At 45.6% G+C, this 19,392-nt stretch overlaps 1 protein-coding gene across 2 annotated transcripts in view; it reads left to right on the top strand.

Moving 5' to 3' along the window:
• The window catches only part of Abcc1 (ATP binding cassette subfamily C member 1), a 108,331-nt gene that overhangs the window by 54,072 nt on the left and 34,867 nt on the right, over positions 1 to 19,392 (top strand). For both annotated transcript variants that reach the window (XM_028778382.1, XM_028778383.1), the window contains exons 10-14: positions 1,606 to 1,767; positions 7,528 to 7,620; positions 9,568 to 9,771; positions 16,096 to 16,242; positions 17,217 to 17,304. In XM_028778382.1, coding sequence (XP_028634215.1) covers positions 1,606 to 1,767; positions 7,528 to 7,620; positions 9,568 to 9,771; positions 16,096 to 16,242; positions 17,217 to 17,304 — 694 coding nt within the window. The remainder of the gene's footprint in view (positions 1 to 1,605; positions 1,768 to 7,527; positions 7,621 to 9,567; positions 9,772 to 16,095; positions 16,243 to 17,216; positions 17,305 to 19,392) is intronic.

Here is a 19,392-nt window from a genome sequence, read left to right as displayed (position 1 = left end):
AGTCCTGTGACCCCAGAATCCAGGGACAGCTGGCTGAGGCTCTCTAGGACCTGTGGAGATTTGCAGCTCAGCATCCTCAGCAAAGAAGATGGGGGCTATGGGGACCAGGAGGCCAAAGATAGCCCTCATCACACTTTGTCTCTTAATAAAATGGCTCTCAGTGCCTGATGTGTGGGGTATCAGTGAGTCTGAGTGCTACCTGTGGGTAGCTGGGTTTCTTAGACAGCTTGGCTCTCTTTGATGAAGTTATGGATGGCAATCCAAGTTCAGAGCTTGGGGAGATGGCTAACTAGGTAAAGCACAAGCTTGACAACCTGAGTTTGGATCTCCAGAACCAGATAAGGTTGACAAGGTAGTGCATGTCTATACACTGAGCAGTGAGATAGGAGAATCCCTAGAAGCTCCTGAGTCAGGTAGCCTTGGGTGCAGTAGTGATGAGACCCTGTCTCAAATAATTTGGAAGGCTAGGACAACATCTGTCCTCCACATGGGCACCAGGGATGCATGTGTCTGCATATACATATTCATACATGTGCACATTTTTTATTTTTATTTTTTAAAGAAAAGCAATCTATGTTAAATATTTTAGTTTCACATCCTGGATTTGCCTTCACTTTCACCCTATATTTGAACTGAAGAGGTAGTATGCTTCTTGAATGGAGGCAGGCAAGCTTTGAATGTTTTTATTTATTTCACCATGCTGGAGGTGCACATGACTGGCAGGGACTATTCCACAGAGCTTGGGCCATAGCCCCACTTCCACTTTTTGGTTGTTGTTGATGTTCTGTTTTTTTTTTTTTTTCCGTAGTTTTAATTTTTATTGAAAATAGATTTTTTCATAGAGTATGTTCTGGTCAAGGTTTCTCCTCCTTCAACTCCTTCCAGACCCTTTCCATCTACTCAAGTCCACACTTTCTTTCTCTCATTAGAAAACAAACAGGTAACTTAAAGGGACCCAGGGATCTTCCAGCCCACTCAGGTCCTGGCTTCTGTAGCAGTGGCGCCACGGGGCTCATAGGCTGGCAAGAGAGAGTTTTTCTAGCGCTTCTCACACCTGATTACAGATTGTACTCATTTATTAGCTTGAGTCCTGGTTTGTAGGCAGCAGCCCAGACCACTGGGACTCTGAAGTCAAGGTTGTCGTGCTCAGAGACATAGGGATGTTTTAAAGCCACTGACACCTCAAGACACTTTAGGTATCACAGCTTGGGATGAGGGCATTTTCTGGGTAGAGGGCAGGGACTGTCTTGTAGTTAGTATGACGACTGGCCAAAGAAAGCATTGTCTAGTTCCCAGTGTCAGGGTAATAAGGCCAAGAACCTTGTGTTGGGATATGAGGCCAACAGCATGGTCATAACCTTGAGCTTCTTAGAAATCCAGAATCCTAGCTTAAACACAGACCTGCTAATTAAGAACCCTCAGGTGACATGCCTGTATATGAACTATACAAGGTCATGGTTTAGGAAGTCCTTGGAACAGCTCAGGATGGAGAGAAGAAAGATATATACTTACTACTGTCCAGAGTCTTGTCCAGGGTCTGGGGAGAGTCTGTGACCCTTTGCCTTCACTTACAGGCTCACCTCTTCTCTCTCCTGAATCCCACAGGCTCTCGTGATCACCAATTCAGCTAGAAAATCTTCCACGGTTGGAGAGATTGTCAACCTCATGTCTGTGGATGCTCAGCGCTTCATGGACTTGGCCACATACATTAACATGATCTGGTCAGCCCCTCTGCAAGTCATCCTAGCCCTCTACTTCCTGTGGCTGGTGTGTGTTTTCCCTTGGTCTCCTTCTTGTGCAGGGAGTACTGGCCTCATGTAGGCACTGACAGGGAGGGCATAGGTGGGAAGGAATGTTTCTGGCTTTCATTTACATTTTATTTTCTGGTCTCTTTGCTACTTTCTGCTTATTTTATTCTTTCCTTGTATCGTCAGGGTTTAGTTCCATTTGGTGACTTGGTATGTATGCATTGTCATTTCTTTGTCTATGTGTGTGGGCTATATGTGCATGCATGTGTGTGTCAGAGGTGACCTCAGGTATCCTCAATCTCTCTCCATCTTGTTTTTTTGAAAGTGTGTCTCTTACTGTGCCTGGAGCTCACTGATTTAGCTAGGGTCATTGGCCAATGAACTCGAGACCTGTCCCCACTTACCCTACTCCCGCACTGGAATGATAGATGTACAGTGCTACACCTAGCTTTTTTTATTTATTGTTTTTCTTTTGAGACAAGGTCTCACTATATAGTCATTGCTGCCCTGAAACTTCCTATGTCTACCATGTTGTCCTAAAACTCACAGAGATCCTCCTACCTAATCCTCCCCAGTACTGAGATTACAGGCATGCAACACCATGATCTTTTCATGAAGTATAGTTTTTTTCATGAAGTGTATGGAATTAACATTTTTATTTTAGCCTTTTGTGTTGTTAACTCACCAATTCTGTTCCATTGTACCACCTCAAATGTGAAACAAACTCATTTATTAGAACCTAAGAAGTATATGGGGCAGGAGCCTCTTGGTTGTAAGGAATAGAAATCCACCATACCCTGAGCAGACAAAAGGAGTTGTAGGGGAGGAGTATTCATTCCAAAACAATCGGGGAACCTCAAGTATGCATGAATCCTTGAGAACTGCAACTTTTGCAGGGCTCAGTATTTTCCTTGTTATTTTTTGGCCCTACTTTCTAGAATTGTCTTCATTCATAGACATTGTGTCTTCTTTAGCTCTGGCCTTGTGTTATCTTGACAAACAGTAATACAGAAGAACAAATTGCGGCTCAGCCCTGTTCCTGGCCCTGAACCAATGGTTGTAACCTAGGAAGGAGAAGTCTGAGTCATGGTTCCTCTCCATGGCAAAAGGATGTAATATTATTATTATTTCTAGTGGGCCATTAGTAGTTTCAAAATTGAAAAGACAGTGAGCTAGGAGGAAAGAACAGCATATGTTCCCTAACCCTAACCCTAACCCCTAACTTCTAAACCCTAACACCTAACCCCTAACCCCTAACACTAACCCCTAACTCTAAACCCCAACCCTCTAGCCCTCTAACCCTAACCCCTAACCCTAAACCCTAACACCTAACCCTAAACCCTAACACCTAACCCCTAACCCCTAACTCTAACCCCCAACCCTCTAACCCTCTAACCCTAACCCCTAACCCTAACCTCAGGAATTTCCTTCCTTCCTTCCTTCCTTCCTTCCTTCCTTCCTTCCTTCCTTCCTTCCTTCCTTCCTTCCTTTTTTCTCCTTCCTCTTTCTTTCTTTTTTTCCTCTCAGTCCTGAGGCTGGAACTTGAGGTCCCTTTGCATGGTAGGTAAGCGCTCTACCACTGAGCTCCTTTACAGCTGAAGGGATGACCCTCCTTACTTCCACTGATGATTCTTACCCCGTCCTATCTTTCATTTTTCCTTAATCTTTAGGATTTGTGCATTAGTATGTGTGTAGGCGTGTGTGCACATTTATATGTGTGAGTGTGGAGACACACTGGCCTTAGTGCGTGTGTAGGCGTGTGTGCACATTTATATGTGTGATTGTGGACACACTGGCCTTAGTGGGACCTGGGAAAATGGAGCCAATAAATGAGACAGACTGAAGTTTCATGCAATAGCCAACTTTATTTAGAGCCCCAGATAATGTATACTCCTGAGGGTTAAGAAGGGTCACCTGAGTAAAGTTTTTAAGTTCAAGTTATAAGGATAAGCCATAGTTGGCAAAAACATGTTTTTCCATAGAGGTATGTAAACAATTATTTAAACATTTAATTGAATAACATCAACAAACAATAATGAGTAATCTGAAGAAGCATGAGAACACATTCCAAGAACAATTCGTGGGTTGAAGAACTGAGGTCACAAGACTTGCCTTATTTTCTTGGAGTATTCTCACAAACCCTCAGAATTCTCATATAAATCAATTCCTGGACCGAGGTCTGACACACTTGCTTAGAGGATAACTTTGAATTTTGGTACTCACCTTTTACCTTGTTTGAGACAGGATCTTTTTCATCCTAGGTGTGTGCTAGACTTGTTGGCTTGCAAGCTTCCAGGATTTTCCTGACTCTACTTCCTTTCACAACTGTAGTTCTCTGGGTTTACAGATGTGCATACATGGGTTCTGAGGATCTGAACTCGGGCCACACACTTGTAGGACATGTGACCTACTGACCCAGATCCCCAAATATCCTGCCCCAGATACTTGACCTCATGATGTACTGTTCCCAACACCCATTGGTGTTGCTTGTGGATAGATAACCATTGGAGTCTCCATATCTCTGGTGGGTGCTGTACCTGATCACATCAGCAAAGTATCTGTTGAATGGAGTTTATATTTAAATGTCAAGAAATTACGTTTATTTGTGTGCATGTTTATGTGTCACAGAGCTCATGTGAAGTCCAGAGAACAAAATTTGAGAGTCAGGTTTCTCCTTCCACCTATGGGACTGGGGTCATCAGGTTTGCTGGCAAGCATACTTGCAGACAAATACTTAACCCATCTTCCCAGCTCTCCTGTGGCAAGCACTCTTGCTCACAGAGTCCCACTGTCTTACCAGTCCCACTGCTTTGTATAGATAGAGAGGAGTGATGAGTAAAACCCTTATGATGATGCAGCTGAGAAAGAAAAGCATTAGACCTAGGACCTGGCCCTTGGGGAGAAGCCCTGTACTCTACCTCCAGCCCCACAGAGAGAACACAAATAGCTATATACAGGTCTTCAGGTATATACTGTGGTGTGTACCCTTTCCTAGGAATTGTAATCCATGTAAAATGTTGAGAAACTTCTAGGGATGTTTGTAAATTATAAAGAAAGACGGATCTAACTTAGAGGCTGGTCTGGGCTACACAATAAGACTGTTGTTGTAGATGTAACTTTTATTTGCCAGATGTAATTATCTTCTTGGAGGCTTACTGCTAAATAAGCTTATCCTTTCTAGCTCTTTCTGAACTGTGGCTGGCCGGTTCAGCTCAAACCTGTTCTGGCTCAAACTCCTCTCCAAGCTGACAGATTCAATCTGGCTTCTTGGCTTCTCACTTTATTTATTGCTCTGCTTGGCCTCAGACTAACTGGCAATTTATTTGTTCATCTTCTGGCTCCGTCATATCATCTGGCCTATTCTGTCCTCATCTGTATCTAGTTTGTTCTCTGTGTAACCTGGTAAAAGTGCCTGGTAAAAACTGCCTCTGAACTGAACTCAACCAAACTCAACGGACTCAACTCTCCCTTTCTACACTGCTCTTTAAGTAACCTCTCTTTCCTGTCTGTTCTTGTGATAGTTGGGCATATCCTATCTCTGACTCATTCTGTCAAACCTTTGTCTGGTTAGTCACTTTACCCCTCAATTAGACTTCCTTCTACAAAATAATCTTGCCTTCATTGTTAGGGATTAAAAGTGTATACTAAGGGCATGCCTGCAGTCCGCCTGGACCACATAGGAGGTCTCTGGATATAATCCCTTGCCAGAGCAGCCATGCTGTTGGATTAAAATTCCTCTCCAGACTGTCTTAAGACCTAAGCAATATTTCCTTACTTAGACCACCAACCCTTACAGTATAGGATGGTGGCTGCTGAGGACCGGGCTGGCTTTTACATTCTGGGTTCTCTGACCTTGGGCATACTCTCCCCCCAAAAATACCGTAACAGTGTATCTTTAGTGTCCCAAATTGTGAACCTTGGCCAAATGAGCATGTGATACTCAGGAAGACTAAGAGATATCAAAAATTTGCTATAAAACTTTATTTCCCAGTATATTTATATTGTGTGAGAAATGAGTAACTTGGCTGGAGAGATGGCTCAGGGGTTAGAAGTGCTTGCTGTTCTTCCAGAGAATCCAGGCTTGGTTCTCAGCACCCCTTTCAGACAGCTCACAGTTGCCAGTTACTATCTCCAGGGTATCTGATTGTCTCTTCTGGCCTCTGCTGGCCAGCATTTGTATTCATGTGTCATAGAAATGTAGACATATGCATATAGTACATTTTTTAAAAAGCAGTAAGCATGAAATTAATACATTAAAAATTTACTTGAATGGTCAGGGAGATGGATCATTCTATAAAATACTTGCCAGGCAAACACAAAGGCTCAAGTTTGATGCTCTAGATCCTCCCTCTCAAAAAACAAACAACAGCAACAAACAAAACAAAAACAAACCACAAAAGTCAGAAATTATCTATTATAAGAGATGTGGCAAATGAGGCAGAAAAAGAGATTTCTAGGTTTCACTGACTTGTTAACCTTGCCTAACCAGCCAAATTCTAAGCCAGAGAGAGAAAGAGACCCTATCTCATAAAACAGGGCAGATGGTATCCCGAGGAGTGACACCTGAGTTTGAGCTCTGAACTCTTTCTCTCACACACACCTGCATGCTGCACCCCCATGTACATTCAACCTGTGTATTGCAACCCTCATACACACAACACCTGTGTATCATACCCTGCCCAACAAGCACAAGTCCACATGCAAATGTTTGTAATAAACATTAAAAAAAAAAGAATTCAATCATAGAATGTTCTGCTAGCCTATGCTGAGAGTGTCATGAAGTATGTGACATATACTGTGCCAGGTTCCCCAGAGCTTTGCCAGGCTTTATGATTTCATGGTAGAGCAGTAGAGTCAAAATTGATTATAGAAAACCATCAGAGTTGCTAGAGAGATAGCTTAATCTATAAAAGGCCTGCTGTACAAGCATGATGGCCTACATTTGGTTCCTCATTACCCCTGCAAAAAGCTGGGCCCAGCAACACATGTTTGTATCCCAGTATTGGAAGTTGGGGCAGGCTGGTTTTAACCAAATCGGTAAGCTCCAGGTTCATGAAACTATCTGTCCTGTCTTCAAGAAATGAGGTGAAAAGTTACTGAGGAATACATCAAAGTCAACCTCTGGCCTGTGTGTGTGTGTGTGTGTGTGTGTGTGTACATTCTCATACATGTATACATATACACATACAAATCAGAAAGGATAAGGCACAGATGTAAAGGCAGACAACAGTCAGCTTGAGTCTCTAGCAGGTCAAGGTCGCTGTTGAGAAGCTGGGGAGATGGGTGTTGCAGCTCATCTGTATGTATGCTCTACCTGGCAAATACAAAAAACCTAACCTAGAAGAAAGAAGGCTGGACACAAGCCACACTGTTGGTGCCAGCTGGTGTAACCCAAGTCCCACAGTGCCAGTGACCAGCCAGTCTTGTGGTCACTTTTCCAGCCTTCTTGATTAGGAAGTAATCAGGCTGGAGGTTAACTAGCCAGCACCTTGGGGCCTTTCTAAGAAGTCAAAGGTCAAATTTTCATAGCTTACCTGGTTCTCAAGAGTTTGGATAATGCTTTAGGTAATGTAAGAATATGCTTTAACTGTGTATTCTTCTTGGGAAGCTCCAACACTGAAAACTCTTGAGGCCTCATCTTCGAGTGAAAGGAATAAATGATTGACACCATTCTTGCTTGATAGGGTCTGCCTGAAGTATGTAATTCACATTAGATTAAGTGAGTGCCAGGGCTGTCTTTTGTTTGCTGAGTAATTAATTGTCACCTGTCTCTCTTTAGAGCCTGGGCCCTTCTGTGCTGGCTGGGGTGGCTGTGATGATCTTAATGGTGCCCTTCAATGCTGTGATGGCCATGAAGACCAAGACCTACCAGGTAGGATGTCCATGTCCATGAGACTTCATTCTGAACCCTGGCCTGGGTCTTTCCAGGTGATGATCACCCAGCTTCCTGATGCTCAGGCCTGGGATGGACAGCCTGATCTATAATACAGGGACACTGCTTCCCTGAGTGGCCCGACATTCAAGTTTCTGCAAGTTTGGAACTCAGCGCCCTAGAGTTGGTCTGAGCAGGAAGGCAGAGTCTCTATCGTAGTAGCTGAGAACCAACCAACTTCCCTCCCTCCCTCCCTCCCTCTGCCCCTCCCTCCCCCCCTCCCTCCTTTCCTCCCTCCCTCTGTCCTTTCCATCCTTCCTTCCTTTTCATCTTGTAACCTATACTGGACTCACTTTTAGTCTTCCTGCCCCAAACTATGAGGATTACAGGCTTGCACAACCATGCCTGGCTTCACCTCTAGAACTTTTGACATATAATTTTTAGCTCTAACTAACTGTATAATTACGGGTTTTTGTTTTTTTAAGTTTTAAAAGTTCTTTTTCTCTCTTTCATTAAAAGTAGATTTTTTTCCCCTCACATAATACATCCTGATATGATTTTTCCTCCCTCTACTTCCAGTTCCTTCATACCTCCTTTCCCATCAGATCCACTCTCTGTCTCTCATTAGAAAATAAACAGGCAGCCAGGCAATGGTGGCGCATGCCTTTAATCCCAGCACTTGGGAGGCAGAGACAGGCAGATTTCTGAGTTCGAGGCCAGCCTGGTCTACAGAGTGAGTTCCAGGACAGCCAGGGCCCCACAGAAAAACCCTTTTTTAAAAAACCAAAAAAAAAAAAAAAAAAAAAAGAAAGAAAATAAACAGGCTTCTAAGGGAATATAATGTATTATAACAATGAAAGATAAAACAAAAACTAGCATATTGAAATCAGAAAAAATAAATAGAAGGAAAGGAGCCAGAAACAGAGACCTGCGTGTTCACATGCGCAGGGATCCCATAAAAACAGTCAAGTGGTGAGATCTTTTATTCTGTGTTTTTATCCAGTGGGTGTCTTTTCCTGTATGGATCATGGGCTCTTCCCTTCCCTCATTCTTCATCTTCCATGTCTCTCTGCCCTATTGTTGGGTGTCTGCTATCCTTGGCTGCACTGATGGGCCCGGGTGGTCTATGATGGGGTGAGGTGGGGATGGGGATGACTGTGTAGGCTGATGTCATGGAGCAGGCCAGCCAACAGGTTTGGGATATGAAGTAGGCTTCCCTGAGTGGTTTATCTCCAAAAATGTCCTTATCTGTTTTGTTTTCAGGCTTAGTTTCTTGTAACCCAGGACTGATGAAGCCACTGACCTGCCTGAGCAGGGATGGTGGTGTATGAAATGCTTAGAAAGTTACCTGCCAAGGGTGATGTGCCAGATGTTTTTTTAAAGTATTTAACAACTGTATGTCTTTGTCATGGCTGGTCAGGACCAGTGCCAGCGGGTTGTTTTAATGACCAGGGAGCGGCTAGAAATCAGTTGTGAAAAAAAGAAAACTAGCATATGTGATGGTGTACTCTTGTCGGTCTCACGCTTAGGAAGCTGAGGCATGAGGATAGGGGTTCAAGGGCAGCCTGGACTTACAGAGTAAAACCCTGTGATGAAGAGAGAGCGAGAAGCAGGAAGGATCAGGAGCGAGGAAGGGAGTAAAGAAGGAAGGAGAAGAAAAAGGAAGGGAGGAATAATGTATTTTTTCCCTGTTTGGGTCATCCCGTCTCTGAATGCCTGCAAGGCTTGTCTCACCCCCATCCCTCGGCTTTGAGTTGGTCTCTCGGTTGTGACCAACCTGATTTGAAGCATTTTCAACTTTTATGATGGCTGAGTCTCTTGCCGTGGTCCGGGAACTGGCAGTATGGCTCATGGGGTCCAGGACCAGCTTTCCTATCTTCTGGGAGGAGCCATTTCTGTTTGAAGAAGCCCTAGGGTTCTGGATGCTGATCTCTCCTCCCTCTCTAGGTGGCACACATGAAGAGCAAAGACAACCGAATCAAGCTGATGAATGAAATCCTCAATGGGATCAAAGTACTCAAGTTGTACGCCTGGGAGCTGGCTTTCAAGGACAAAGTTATGAGCATCCGGCAGGAGGAGCTGAAGGTGCTGAAGAAATCTGCTTACTTGGCGGCTGTGGGCACATTCACGTGGGTTTGCACACCTTTCCTGGTGAGTGTGGCAATGGCGAATAGTTCTAATGTCTTCTTGTGTTTTTAACCTAAATATTTGTAAAATTTTAAAAATCAAACGTCTTTATTTTTTGCCTGAGTGTAGGGGATATGAGTGCTTCAGCACACATACAGAGGGTAGAGGGTAAGCAGGATTCCCTCCTTCCACATGTGGGCTCTAGGGCTTGAACTCTGCTTGTCAGTCTTGGCAACAAGTGTCTTTGCCATTGAGCCAGCACCTAACCTTTTTCCAAAGACTGCTAGTTCAGGGCTGGGGTTTAGCTCAGGAGCACACTATTTGCTAAGGTATGATGTCCTGAGTTCCGTCTGTCACCATGAAGCTAACCAGACAAAAGATTGTCATTTGAGCAAGGGCTTCTCCATCACCCCTCTCCAAGGCTGATGCCCTCATCCCACTTTAATTGTACCCTTGGCCACTTCACGTGGCTGGTCCAGCCAGCCATCTGTTATAGAATGCAAACCTGTGCTGTCAGTTTTCTTCATTGAGAAAGTCTTACAAGAGAGCATGCTAGGACTGGGGTGATGACTCTGTAGTGAAGGATTTGACTTACAAGAACGAAGACCTAGGTTTGATCTCCAGCACCCATGTTCAACAATAGAGCCAGGAGTGGTAGTGAGGTAGAGCCGGGCAAATTCCTGGCCTCTCTGGCCAGAGTCTAGCCTACGTGCTGAGTTCCATGCCAGCGACAGTGCCTGTTTCAAGAAACCAAGGTGGACAGTGCCTAAAAATGACAGCTGAAGTTGTCTGCTGGCCTCTACATGTACTCACATACACATGCACATAAACGTATCTAAACACACACAGTGTTATCTGAACTAAACTATTTAGTACCATAACTGACAAGACTCCAGGGGACCGGTGACTTCTTCTTACTAACTGACTGCAAGCTATGGTTTGTCAGTAGTCTAAGACCATGTGTCCAGTGGCACTACCAGACATGTTCTAAAATAGTTTTGTTTATTGCCCATGTCTGAAGTGTCAGCTCTGGGAGGGAGTCTGTGGACAGCCTGTCCCTGTTCCTCATAGGGCCCAAGGCTGTCACTTAGTACCCTGCTGTTCATAGTAACAACCAGATCACATAGGAAGTTCTAAAGTGTAGATGCATGCTGGCCCCAACATCTCTGCTATGACAGGTCTCTTGCTTCAGTGAGAGTGTTTTGTGCATCTTTGGAAAACAGGGTCTAAGGATGTACATACTTAAAAATACCTTTATGAGGGTTGGAGAGATGACTCCGTGTTCTTCCAGAGGACTGAATTCAGTTCCTAGTACCCAAAGCAAACTGTTGGCAGCCACCTGGAGCTCCAGATCTAGGGCATCTGATGTCCTCTCTAGCCCTGTGGCTACTCATACGTGTGCCACATACACAGAGATACACACAGATAAATAAAAATAAGACAAATCGCAGGGTGGTGGTGGCACACGCCTTTAATCCCAGCACTTGGGAGGCAGAGACAGGCAGATTTCTGAGTTCGAGGTCAGCCTGGTCTACAAAGTGAGTTCCAGGACAACCAGGGCTACACAGAGAAACCCTGTCTCAAAACAACAACAACAACAACAACAACAACAAAAGATAAATCTTTCAAATAGTTTTATGTATTCTAGTAGAATTGTACTATATGTAGCTTGGCATGCTCAAGACTCTGGGTTTGATTACAACTCTGAAAAAAAAGTGTCATCCGACATGGGCAAGTCACTCATCCTTCCTCAGCCTGTCAGCTGGTCTTCTGCAGGGTCCGTACCTCTCCTGGACACAAAGTCATCTTGCATTTCATTCCCTTTACTTTGACATAGTAATTGGAGGCACTCCAGAAGTCTTCATTGTTGAGAACTAGGTGTGTGGTGGATGGGGGTGGGTGACAAGGTTTACCTGAGCAGTGTTCCACACTTTAGAACTTCCTATGTGATCTGGTTGTTACTGTGAACAGCAGGGTACTAAGTGACAGCCTTGGATCCTCTGAGGAACAGGGACAGGCTGTCCACAGACTCCCTCCAAGAGCTGACATTTCAGACATAGGCAATAAACAAAACTAATTTTAGAACCTATTTGGCAATGCCACTGGACACATGGTCTTAGGCCACTGAAGATGGGCCTGAAACACTTTTTAATAGAGCGTTCTAGGCTGTGACTGAAAATGCTGGCAAAAAGATTCAAAGATCTTTTTTCCTTATCTCCATCCCAAAGCCAGAAAGTACTGGAGAGAAGGAATCTGGACCTCCAAACTTCTCCCTCGGTTTCTGAGTGAGTTGGGTATATGTTACTTTTTTAATTAGTGTGACAGAAATCTCTGACGGGTAACTTACTGGAGGAGGCCTTGGCTTTGGTTGCAGATATCAGTCCACTGTGGTTCCGAGGATCGTGTTGCTTGTGCAGTACATTGAGAGCTTTCAACATGGCTTTCTTCCATTCTGGTGGATCAGGAAGCAAGGCCAAGCTATAACCTGGAAGGCTTACCCTGGAAGCCAGTATCTGCTAGCTAAGCCTGGTGTCCCAAAGGTTCCATGTCCACATGTTACCAGTTGGAAAGCAGGGGTCCCAACACATGAGCCTGTGGAGGGGTTTCATCCTGAAACCACAGGAGCAGGAAACGCTGAAAATGCTAGGCCCCTAGGATAGTCTGCTAAGCCTTTTGGCAAGAAACGGTTGGAGCCAGTTGTCAGCGGGGAAGTGGGAACTGCCAAGGTGCCCAGCCTCTGCCTATATTAGGAGAAAATATGTGGTCTGTGCTGCCTTTCCTGTGGAACCTTCTGCTGGCAGGTTCCTGGCTTCAAGGATGGGTGATATTCACCTACAGTGATAGAAGACAGGTGTGGCATACAGAGATGCTTTGCCTCTTGTTCTGGGGTCAGAGCCTAGTGTCTGTCACTTGGTGCCATTTTCTAAGCCATCGTTTTGCATACTCTTTGGTGATCTGTAAGCTGCTTGCGTGTTATTTGGCCTGGACTCCTCTGTAATTTTCACCCTCTGGGGTAATGACTGCTATGTGGCACTCTACCTATCAGAGTTTGGCATGCTCTGTTGGACTCCAGAGAAGAGGGACTTTAGCATAATGATACTTACGTGGTACCTACGTATAGGTGGGTGGATGAGTGACTGAAGTTGTATTCCTTCAGTTCTATCATGCTGACAGAATCTGACTCCATCTGGGATCTGAGGACCTGAAAGGATGGGGTGGAGTATAGTCTAGTGTAGACAACCTTACTTCAGTTTCAGTGTGCTTTTTTATACAGGAATATAACACAGAGTGAACCAAGGACAGTTGCTTGAGTTCAGAAACACATGATCAGAAAAACATGTAAATAAACACCAGTAAGCACATGCTAAATATTATCAGACAGGGCAGCCCTTTCCCAGAGCTTTCTCAGAACAGACCAATCTAAACAGTTGCCTGGCACATACTGTAGATTATGTCTGGGAAACAAAAGCAAGGCAGAAGGCCATATCCAGACTCATGGTACACTGGCCAGATTGGGTTCTATAGCTATGTTCCGACATCCAACAGGAATAAACCTGTCTTATAAATCGAAGGTGAATGTTTGTCACAGGAGGCACAGAATCATGTCCACAAGCAATCCAGGGGATAAACTGAGGTAAAGGCCCTCTGCCATTTTCCCCTGGAGCTTCTCTTACAGTTCCCCAAGGCATTGTTCTCTATGGGTCATCCTGTTGACAATGATCCAACAGCCTTTGGCACCCAAAACCTAGTAGTTCAGCTAACAAGTGGTTGTTGTGTGACCACTTCTTGGAGAACATAGGACTCAGAGCCTGACAGGGGACTGAGAGTAAACATGACTGGAAAAAGGGTTAGACTGGTGACAGAGAACAACTTCTGTAATCCAGTGGGCCATGGACTGGCCAAGACTGTGGCTTTTATACTAGAGCACGTTGACTTTAGATAGTTTTATTATTATTATCTGTGTGTGTGTGTGTGTGTGTGTGTGTGTGTGTGAGAGAGAGAGAGAGAGAGAGAGAGAGAGAAAGAGAGCACGCGCGAGAGCGCACACAATGGTGCGTGTGTGGAGGTCAGAGGATAGCCTGTGGGAGTATGTTCTGTGCTTTCACATGTATTTTCAGGGATGGAACCATGAAACTATGGATTTTAGGCTTAGTGGAAAGTGCCTTTGCCTTTGCCTGCTGAACCCCGTTGTGGGCTCCTTTTCCCTCTGCATGCTTTTTCATAGTTGAGATAAAGCTCCACATGAGCATGTAGCTTCTCAGTGTCTCCAGTAGGTTTGCGCATGCTCAGTAACTTGTCATTACCCAGTAGGAGACCTTATACATGGTACACGTTACCTCTGTTCGCTCAGTCCCACTAATGCTGGTACCCGTCAGTGTACTTCCTGCCTGGAGATAAGTCTGTTCAGTCCCACTAATGCTGGTACCCGTCGGTGTACTTCCTGCCTGGAGATAAGTCTGTTCAGTCCCACTAATGCTGGTACCCGTCAGTGTACTTCCTGCCTGGAGATAAGTCTGTTCAGTCCCACTAATGCTGGTACCCGTTGGTGTACTTCCTGCCTGGAGATAAGTCTGCTGGGAACATTCATTGTAAACAAAATAAAAAAAAAGATGTTGGCCTTTTGTTTCTGTCACTTGCAGCACTTTTTATTTCATTCAGGTAATAGCGTGTATAAGAATGTCATTCTTTTTTACAGTGGATAATTAATATTCTATTGTGTGGAATATTTTTAGAGGATTTTGAGCAAACACTTTGGCGTGAGGAAAATAGATGGAAGCTTAATGTCAGCGGAAAAACCAGATACTTCTGGTCCATTTGGAAAAGCTAGAACAAGAGAATTTATTTGTACTGTAATGGAGAGAGAAATGATGGAGGGACGGTGTGGGGCCTGAGTTCATGTGTCAGTGCATCACACAGCACATCATTAATCTGTACAGGTTTTAACGTGTGAATTAAGAAATAAATTTTAATCAGGTATACTGGCACACACCTCAGCACTCAGGAGGCAGAGGCTAGCCCGGTCTATACAGTGATTTCCAGGATAGCCAGGGCTACATAGTAGGCACGTGTCTCAAAAAAGTTTAAAAAAAAAAAAAAAGAATTAAAGAGCAATCCCTGAGGCTACTCGGAAGATCTCTCATCTGGGACTGCTCACACCATAGGGTGTTGATGGCCTTTGGAGTACTGCCTTCCTCCTTGGGCACAGATTCTGAACAGTTCTTCTCAAAGTCTCCTTGGGTCTGCTGGCTTGTTAGTGACAGGTAGAGCAGAAAGCAGGTCTCCTTGCTGGTTGCATTAGACCCAGGCTTTCAGGAGGATGTAATCCTTGGCAGCATCACTCAAAGGACCTGGCCAAGTGTGTAAGGTGGAATAAACTCAGCCTCTTGGATGATGCGGTAGGATTTGCACCCAGCACTTGGGTTGGTTGTATTTCATATGGGGAGCAGAGCCCATACCTGGCCACAGAATTGATGTGCTCTGGGTGATCTGGTTTCATAGCCCACTGCCTTCTAGGGGTGATTGAAATGGTGTGGATGTGTATAACTGCTCCTGCTCTGGTTTTGTCCAGGGGAAAGCCTTTGGTGGATCCAGGACCAGGGCTGGTCATTTGTCCTTCTGGTTTTGTCCAGGGGAAAGCCTTTGGTGGATCCAGGACCAGGGCTGGTCATTTGTCCTATATATATTTTTCTGGATTGCTTATTCCACTTGTGTCCCAGAGGACCCCCCCACCCCCCAGGGATCCTCTGGTTGCCCACTAGATTGCACCAGGGAGGCTCCCATCTGAGAAGTAGAAGAGTGATGTTCAGACCCAGATTCACCAGGTACCAACCTGTCATGTGCCATCCTTTCTGTGGTGACCTTCTGGCTTTTGTTTTGTTTTTGAGACTGGGTCTTTCATAGCTCAGACTGGTCTTGAATTCCCTCTGTAGCCAGGGAAGACTTGGCATTTCTGATCCTCCTGGTTCCTCCTCTCCAGTGTTGGTACTACAGACGTACACCACCGTACCTGGTTCATGCACTATTGGGGGGTGAGCTCAGAGCTTCATACATGCTAGGAGAGGCCTCTACCAATAGAGCTGTATTTTGTACGTTTGGGAATGAACCCCAGCATCACCTGCATACCAAGAATACTTACACAGTGGCCAGGTGTTTGAAAAGATGATCACCCATTTTTCTGGTCCGTTGTTGATGGTGCAGGAGTGCTGCTTCTGCATCCTCCCCTTTCCCACCTCCCTTGGGCTTTTGCCATTTTAAACCCTGTGGAGAGGTCTGTCTTGACTGAATCCTCATCCTTCCAGCTGTGAAAGGGTGGCTCCTCTACCATTCAACACTTTGCTCTGTTTGCAGGTGGCTCTGTCAACCTTTGCTGTCTTCGTGACTGTAGATGAGAGAAATATCTTAGATGCAAAGAAGGCCTTCGTGTCCCTAGCCCTGTTCAATATCCTGCGCTTCCCACTCAACATCCTGCCCATGGTCATCAGCAGCATTGTGCAGGTGTGTATCAGACAGGGGGCCGGGAGGGTGACATGGGGGTTCCAAGAATCCTACCATGGTCAGCAGTAGCAGCCTGCAGATGTGTGGGGGACAGTGGGAACCAGAAGTGGGCACGGGAGCTGTCATCATTTTCTCATGGTCATTAGCAACATTGTATAGGCATGTGGGTGGCAAGGAAGTAGGAGGGGACATGTGCACTCCAACCCGTGGAATCCACAGATTCCTCAGTGCCATTTGGAGCCAAGCTGCCCCCCTGTGTGCAGCCTTGACTACGCTTTTCCACATTGCTCATGCTGCTGTGTCATAGAGGACTCAGTAGAGCCCTGTGCGTGGATCCACTTACTATCCCAGCATGGCTCCTCAGCAGTAAGGGGCTACTTGATTCTACTCCGAGGAAGAAACACATTTTCCTCTTTATCACAGAGTATCTGGTTTTATAGCCTAGGTCGCCCTAAAACTCCAGCCCAGATGGGAGGTATGGACTTCATAGCAATACTTCCCTTTTAATCTCAAAGAATCTTTCTGGAATAGTCTATATTCTTCTGGCCTCTCTAAGCTGGTGTTTTAAAAAACACAGGTCTCAGCCTGTTTCTCAATTTCATGTTTTGCTGATGAGTCCTGATGTGCTTGTTGAAAACTCTGAGGACCTCTCTTTCTGTTTCCATCCCTCCTTCCTGCTTTCATTCTTTCTGTACTGAAGGATTTTTAAGCAAACCTAGACCCTTTGTCCATATGCACTGCTGCATGTGTTGTCTTTCTGTAACTAGGACCCAGAACCCAGTAATGTGTTGAGGTCAAACTCAGTCTACCAGTGCAGAGGTGGCTACCTTCTAAATCCCATTGCACAAGGAAGCCCCTGCCCTTCATGTAGTGCTTTCTGTGGGCATCAAGTTTTATTCTAAGGCTGCACCAGGCTCAGGGTGGCAGGTGTCCCAGATGCTATCAAGGTGACACACCCTGTGTTTCTTCCTCAGGCCAGTGTGTCTCTCAAGCGTCTCAGGATCTTTCTGTCTCATGAGGAGCTGGAGCCAGACAGCATTGAGCGGTGGTCGATGAAGGATGGTAGGTGCCTGTCTTCTGCCTACTTTGGCTCCTTATCCTGGCCTTCCCAGGGCCTGACTCTGCCCAGCTTGCCTACAAGACCCAGGGTCCCACTTCTGTAGAGGGACAGAAAGGGGCTTCCCTGTTTATGTTGTCACCCCATGCTCCTGCAGTGTGAGTGACATTTTGGGCTTTTCAGCCCAGGGCTTGGTTCTGTCCTGGGCGAGGGATCACCCAGTTTCTGTTTCTGCCTAACTCTGTGTACTCAGAGTTTCTTTTTCCTCATCTGGATCTTGGGAGTAAAAGTGCTTTTCATTGAATGTTTTTAATTGATTGATTAATTTACTGTTGAGAATTGAACACAGGAGTTCACCTAGGCTAGGTGAGTGCTCTACCACTGAGCTGCAGCCTCAGCTCACTTTTGACTTTTGAGACATGGTCTATGTTGCTCAGGCTAGCCAAGCTTGGGATCTTTAGCCTCCTAAATAGCTGGGAGTCCAGGGCTATGCCACCAGGCCTAGGCAGTCATCCCAGATTTTTATCACTAGGTTTATTTCTTAGACTAGTTGATCCTTCTGACTGGCCCCTGAGCTGAGGTCTTGTTTGGGAGTCTCTCGGCAGTTTGCTGTCACTGTTAATGGTACCAGGAGAGGTGAGCCTTTTCTGACGTGGATGTTTAGTTAAAATATACCCTGTATCAAGGCCCTTGGAGCAGGAGCCGGGGTCAGGAAAGTTGCCTGAGGCCTCCAGAAGGGAAGTCCTTGGCTGAGGGGAGTCCCTGTCAGCCTTTGTTCTCAGGCCTCTCTGTGCATGTGCTTCCTACTGTAGGGGTCCAGTGTGGTGCCTCTAGCACAGCCCTGGCTCGCAGGAGGAAAGAGATCCACAGACACTGTCCAGCTAGGTAGTGGTAGCACTGGGGCTCAAACCTACACCTTCTGGCTCAGAGCCCCCAAAAACAGAATTGATGATAGTACCTGGGTATTGGTGATGAGGTGCAGATGTATGTTGTGCCAGGAGTCTCCTGTACCATTGTAGGATATTAGCAGTGATACGCAAGTCACAGCTCTGCTGTTCTGTGAGGGTAGTAGCTCCTCTCTGCTGCCCTTAGCAGGTTATCACACTGGGGGCCCCTTGGGGTTCACACTTCTTGTTGAGGACAGCCTTATGTCTGTGGATGGTGAGTAGTGCCCCTGGCATCTACCTACTATGTCTCATAGTCATCCCAGTGTGACAGCAAAAATGATCTTCAGGACCTTCCAAGTGTACCCTAGGAGGACAGCTGTTCCTTTTTGAGAACTACAGCCCAAGCAAATGCTGGAACTGTCTTCCACGTTTGTTTTGTTGTTGTTGTTGTTGTTGTTATTGTTCTCCTGAGGCTCTCTGGGTATGAGACCAGCAAAATAGACTCCAGAACCAAGGCAGCCACCCAGAGCTCCTAAAGCCAAGCTGTGCACAGTTCTCTGCAAGTGCCACTGAGCCGGAACCAGTGCTTTAATCACCTTGCAGCCCTGCGTGTCACGGTCTACTAACGCTCAGTTCGCTGGTGTACCTTGACTGCCACAGCTTCTGGCCAGTTCTTTGGAGTGACGTACCTAGCTTCCTCTTTTGTGAGGACACAGACTCAGCTTAGCATGCACCTTGATTTGAACCTTACCGCAGTGAGAAACAAGCGTTTTCTTCTTGGGGGAAGCTGTGCTTAATTTCATTTAGCTACAAACCTCTTTGCTATGGATTTAAAAATTAGAGACAGAAACAAAAGTAAAGCCAGGGGAAAGAAATGGAGTAGGGTAGGAGTCTCAGGAGTTTGGACCTTATCATGTGGGCATTGGCCAAATTCCTGTCCTCGTCCCCTTCCTGCAGCATGTCCTGTTTCCTAGCAGCCTTCCAGTGGATGCTGGCTTTGGTTGATTGTCACTGACACTATAGACACATTGATCTGCTGGGAGGTAGGCAGGGTAGAATGGCTATAGGAAGGGAGCAGAGAGGGAAGATGTCTTAGGATCCAAGAGTTGAGGGAAAAGACCCTAGTTTTAGACTAGAGGACAGTGTGAGGAGGGTGTGATGGTACTTACCCTGGTGGACAGGGGTTTATATGGGGCTGCAACTTTT

Source organism: Grammomys surdaster, unplaced genomic scaffold (assembly GCF_004785775.1).
Source record: "Grammomys surdaster isolate TR1022 unplaced genomic scaffold, NIH_TR_1.0 334, whole genome shotgun sequence".
Classification (NCBI taxonomy): Eukaryota; Metazoa; Chordata; class Mammalia; order Rodentia; family Muridae; genus Grammomys; species Grammomys surdaster.
This window is presented reverse-complemented; position numbering and strand designations above follow the sequence as displayed.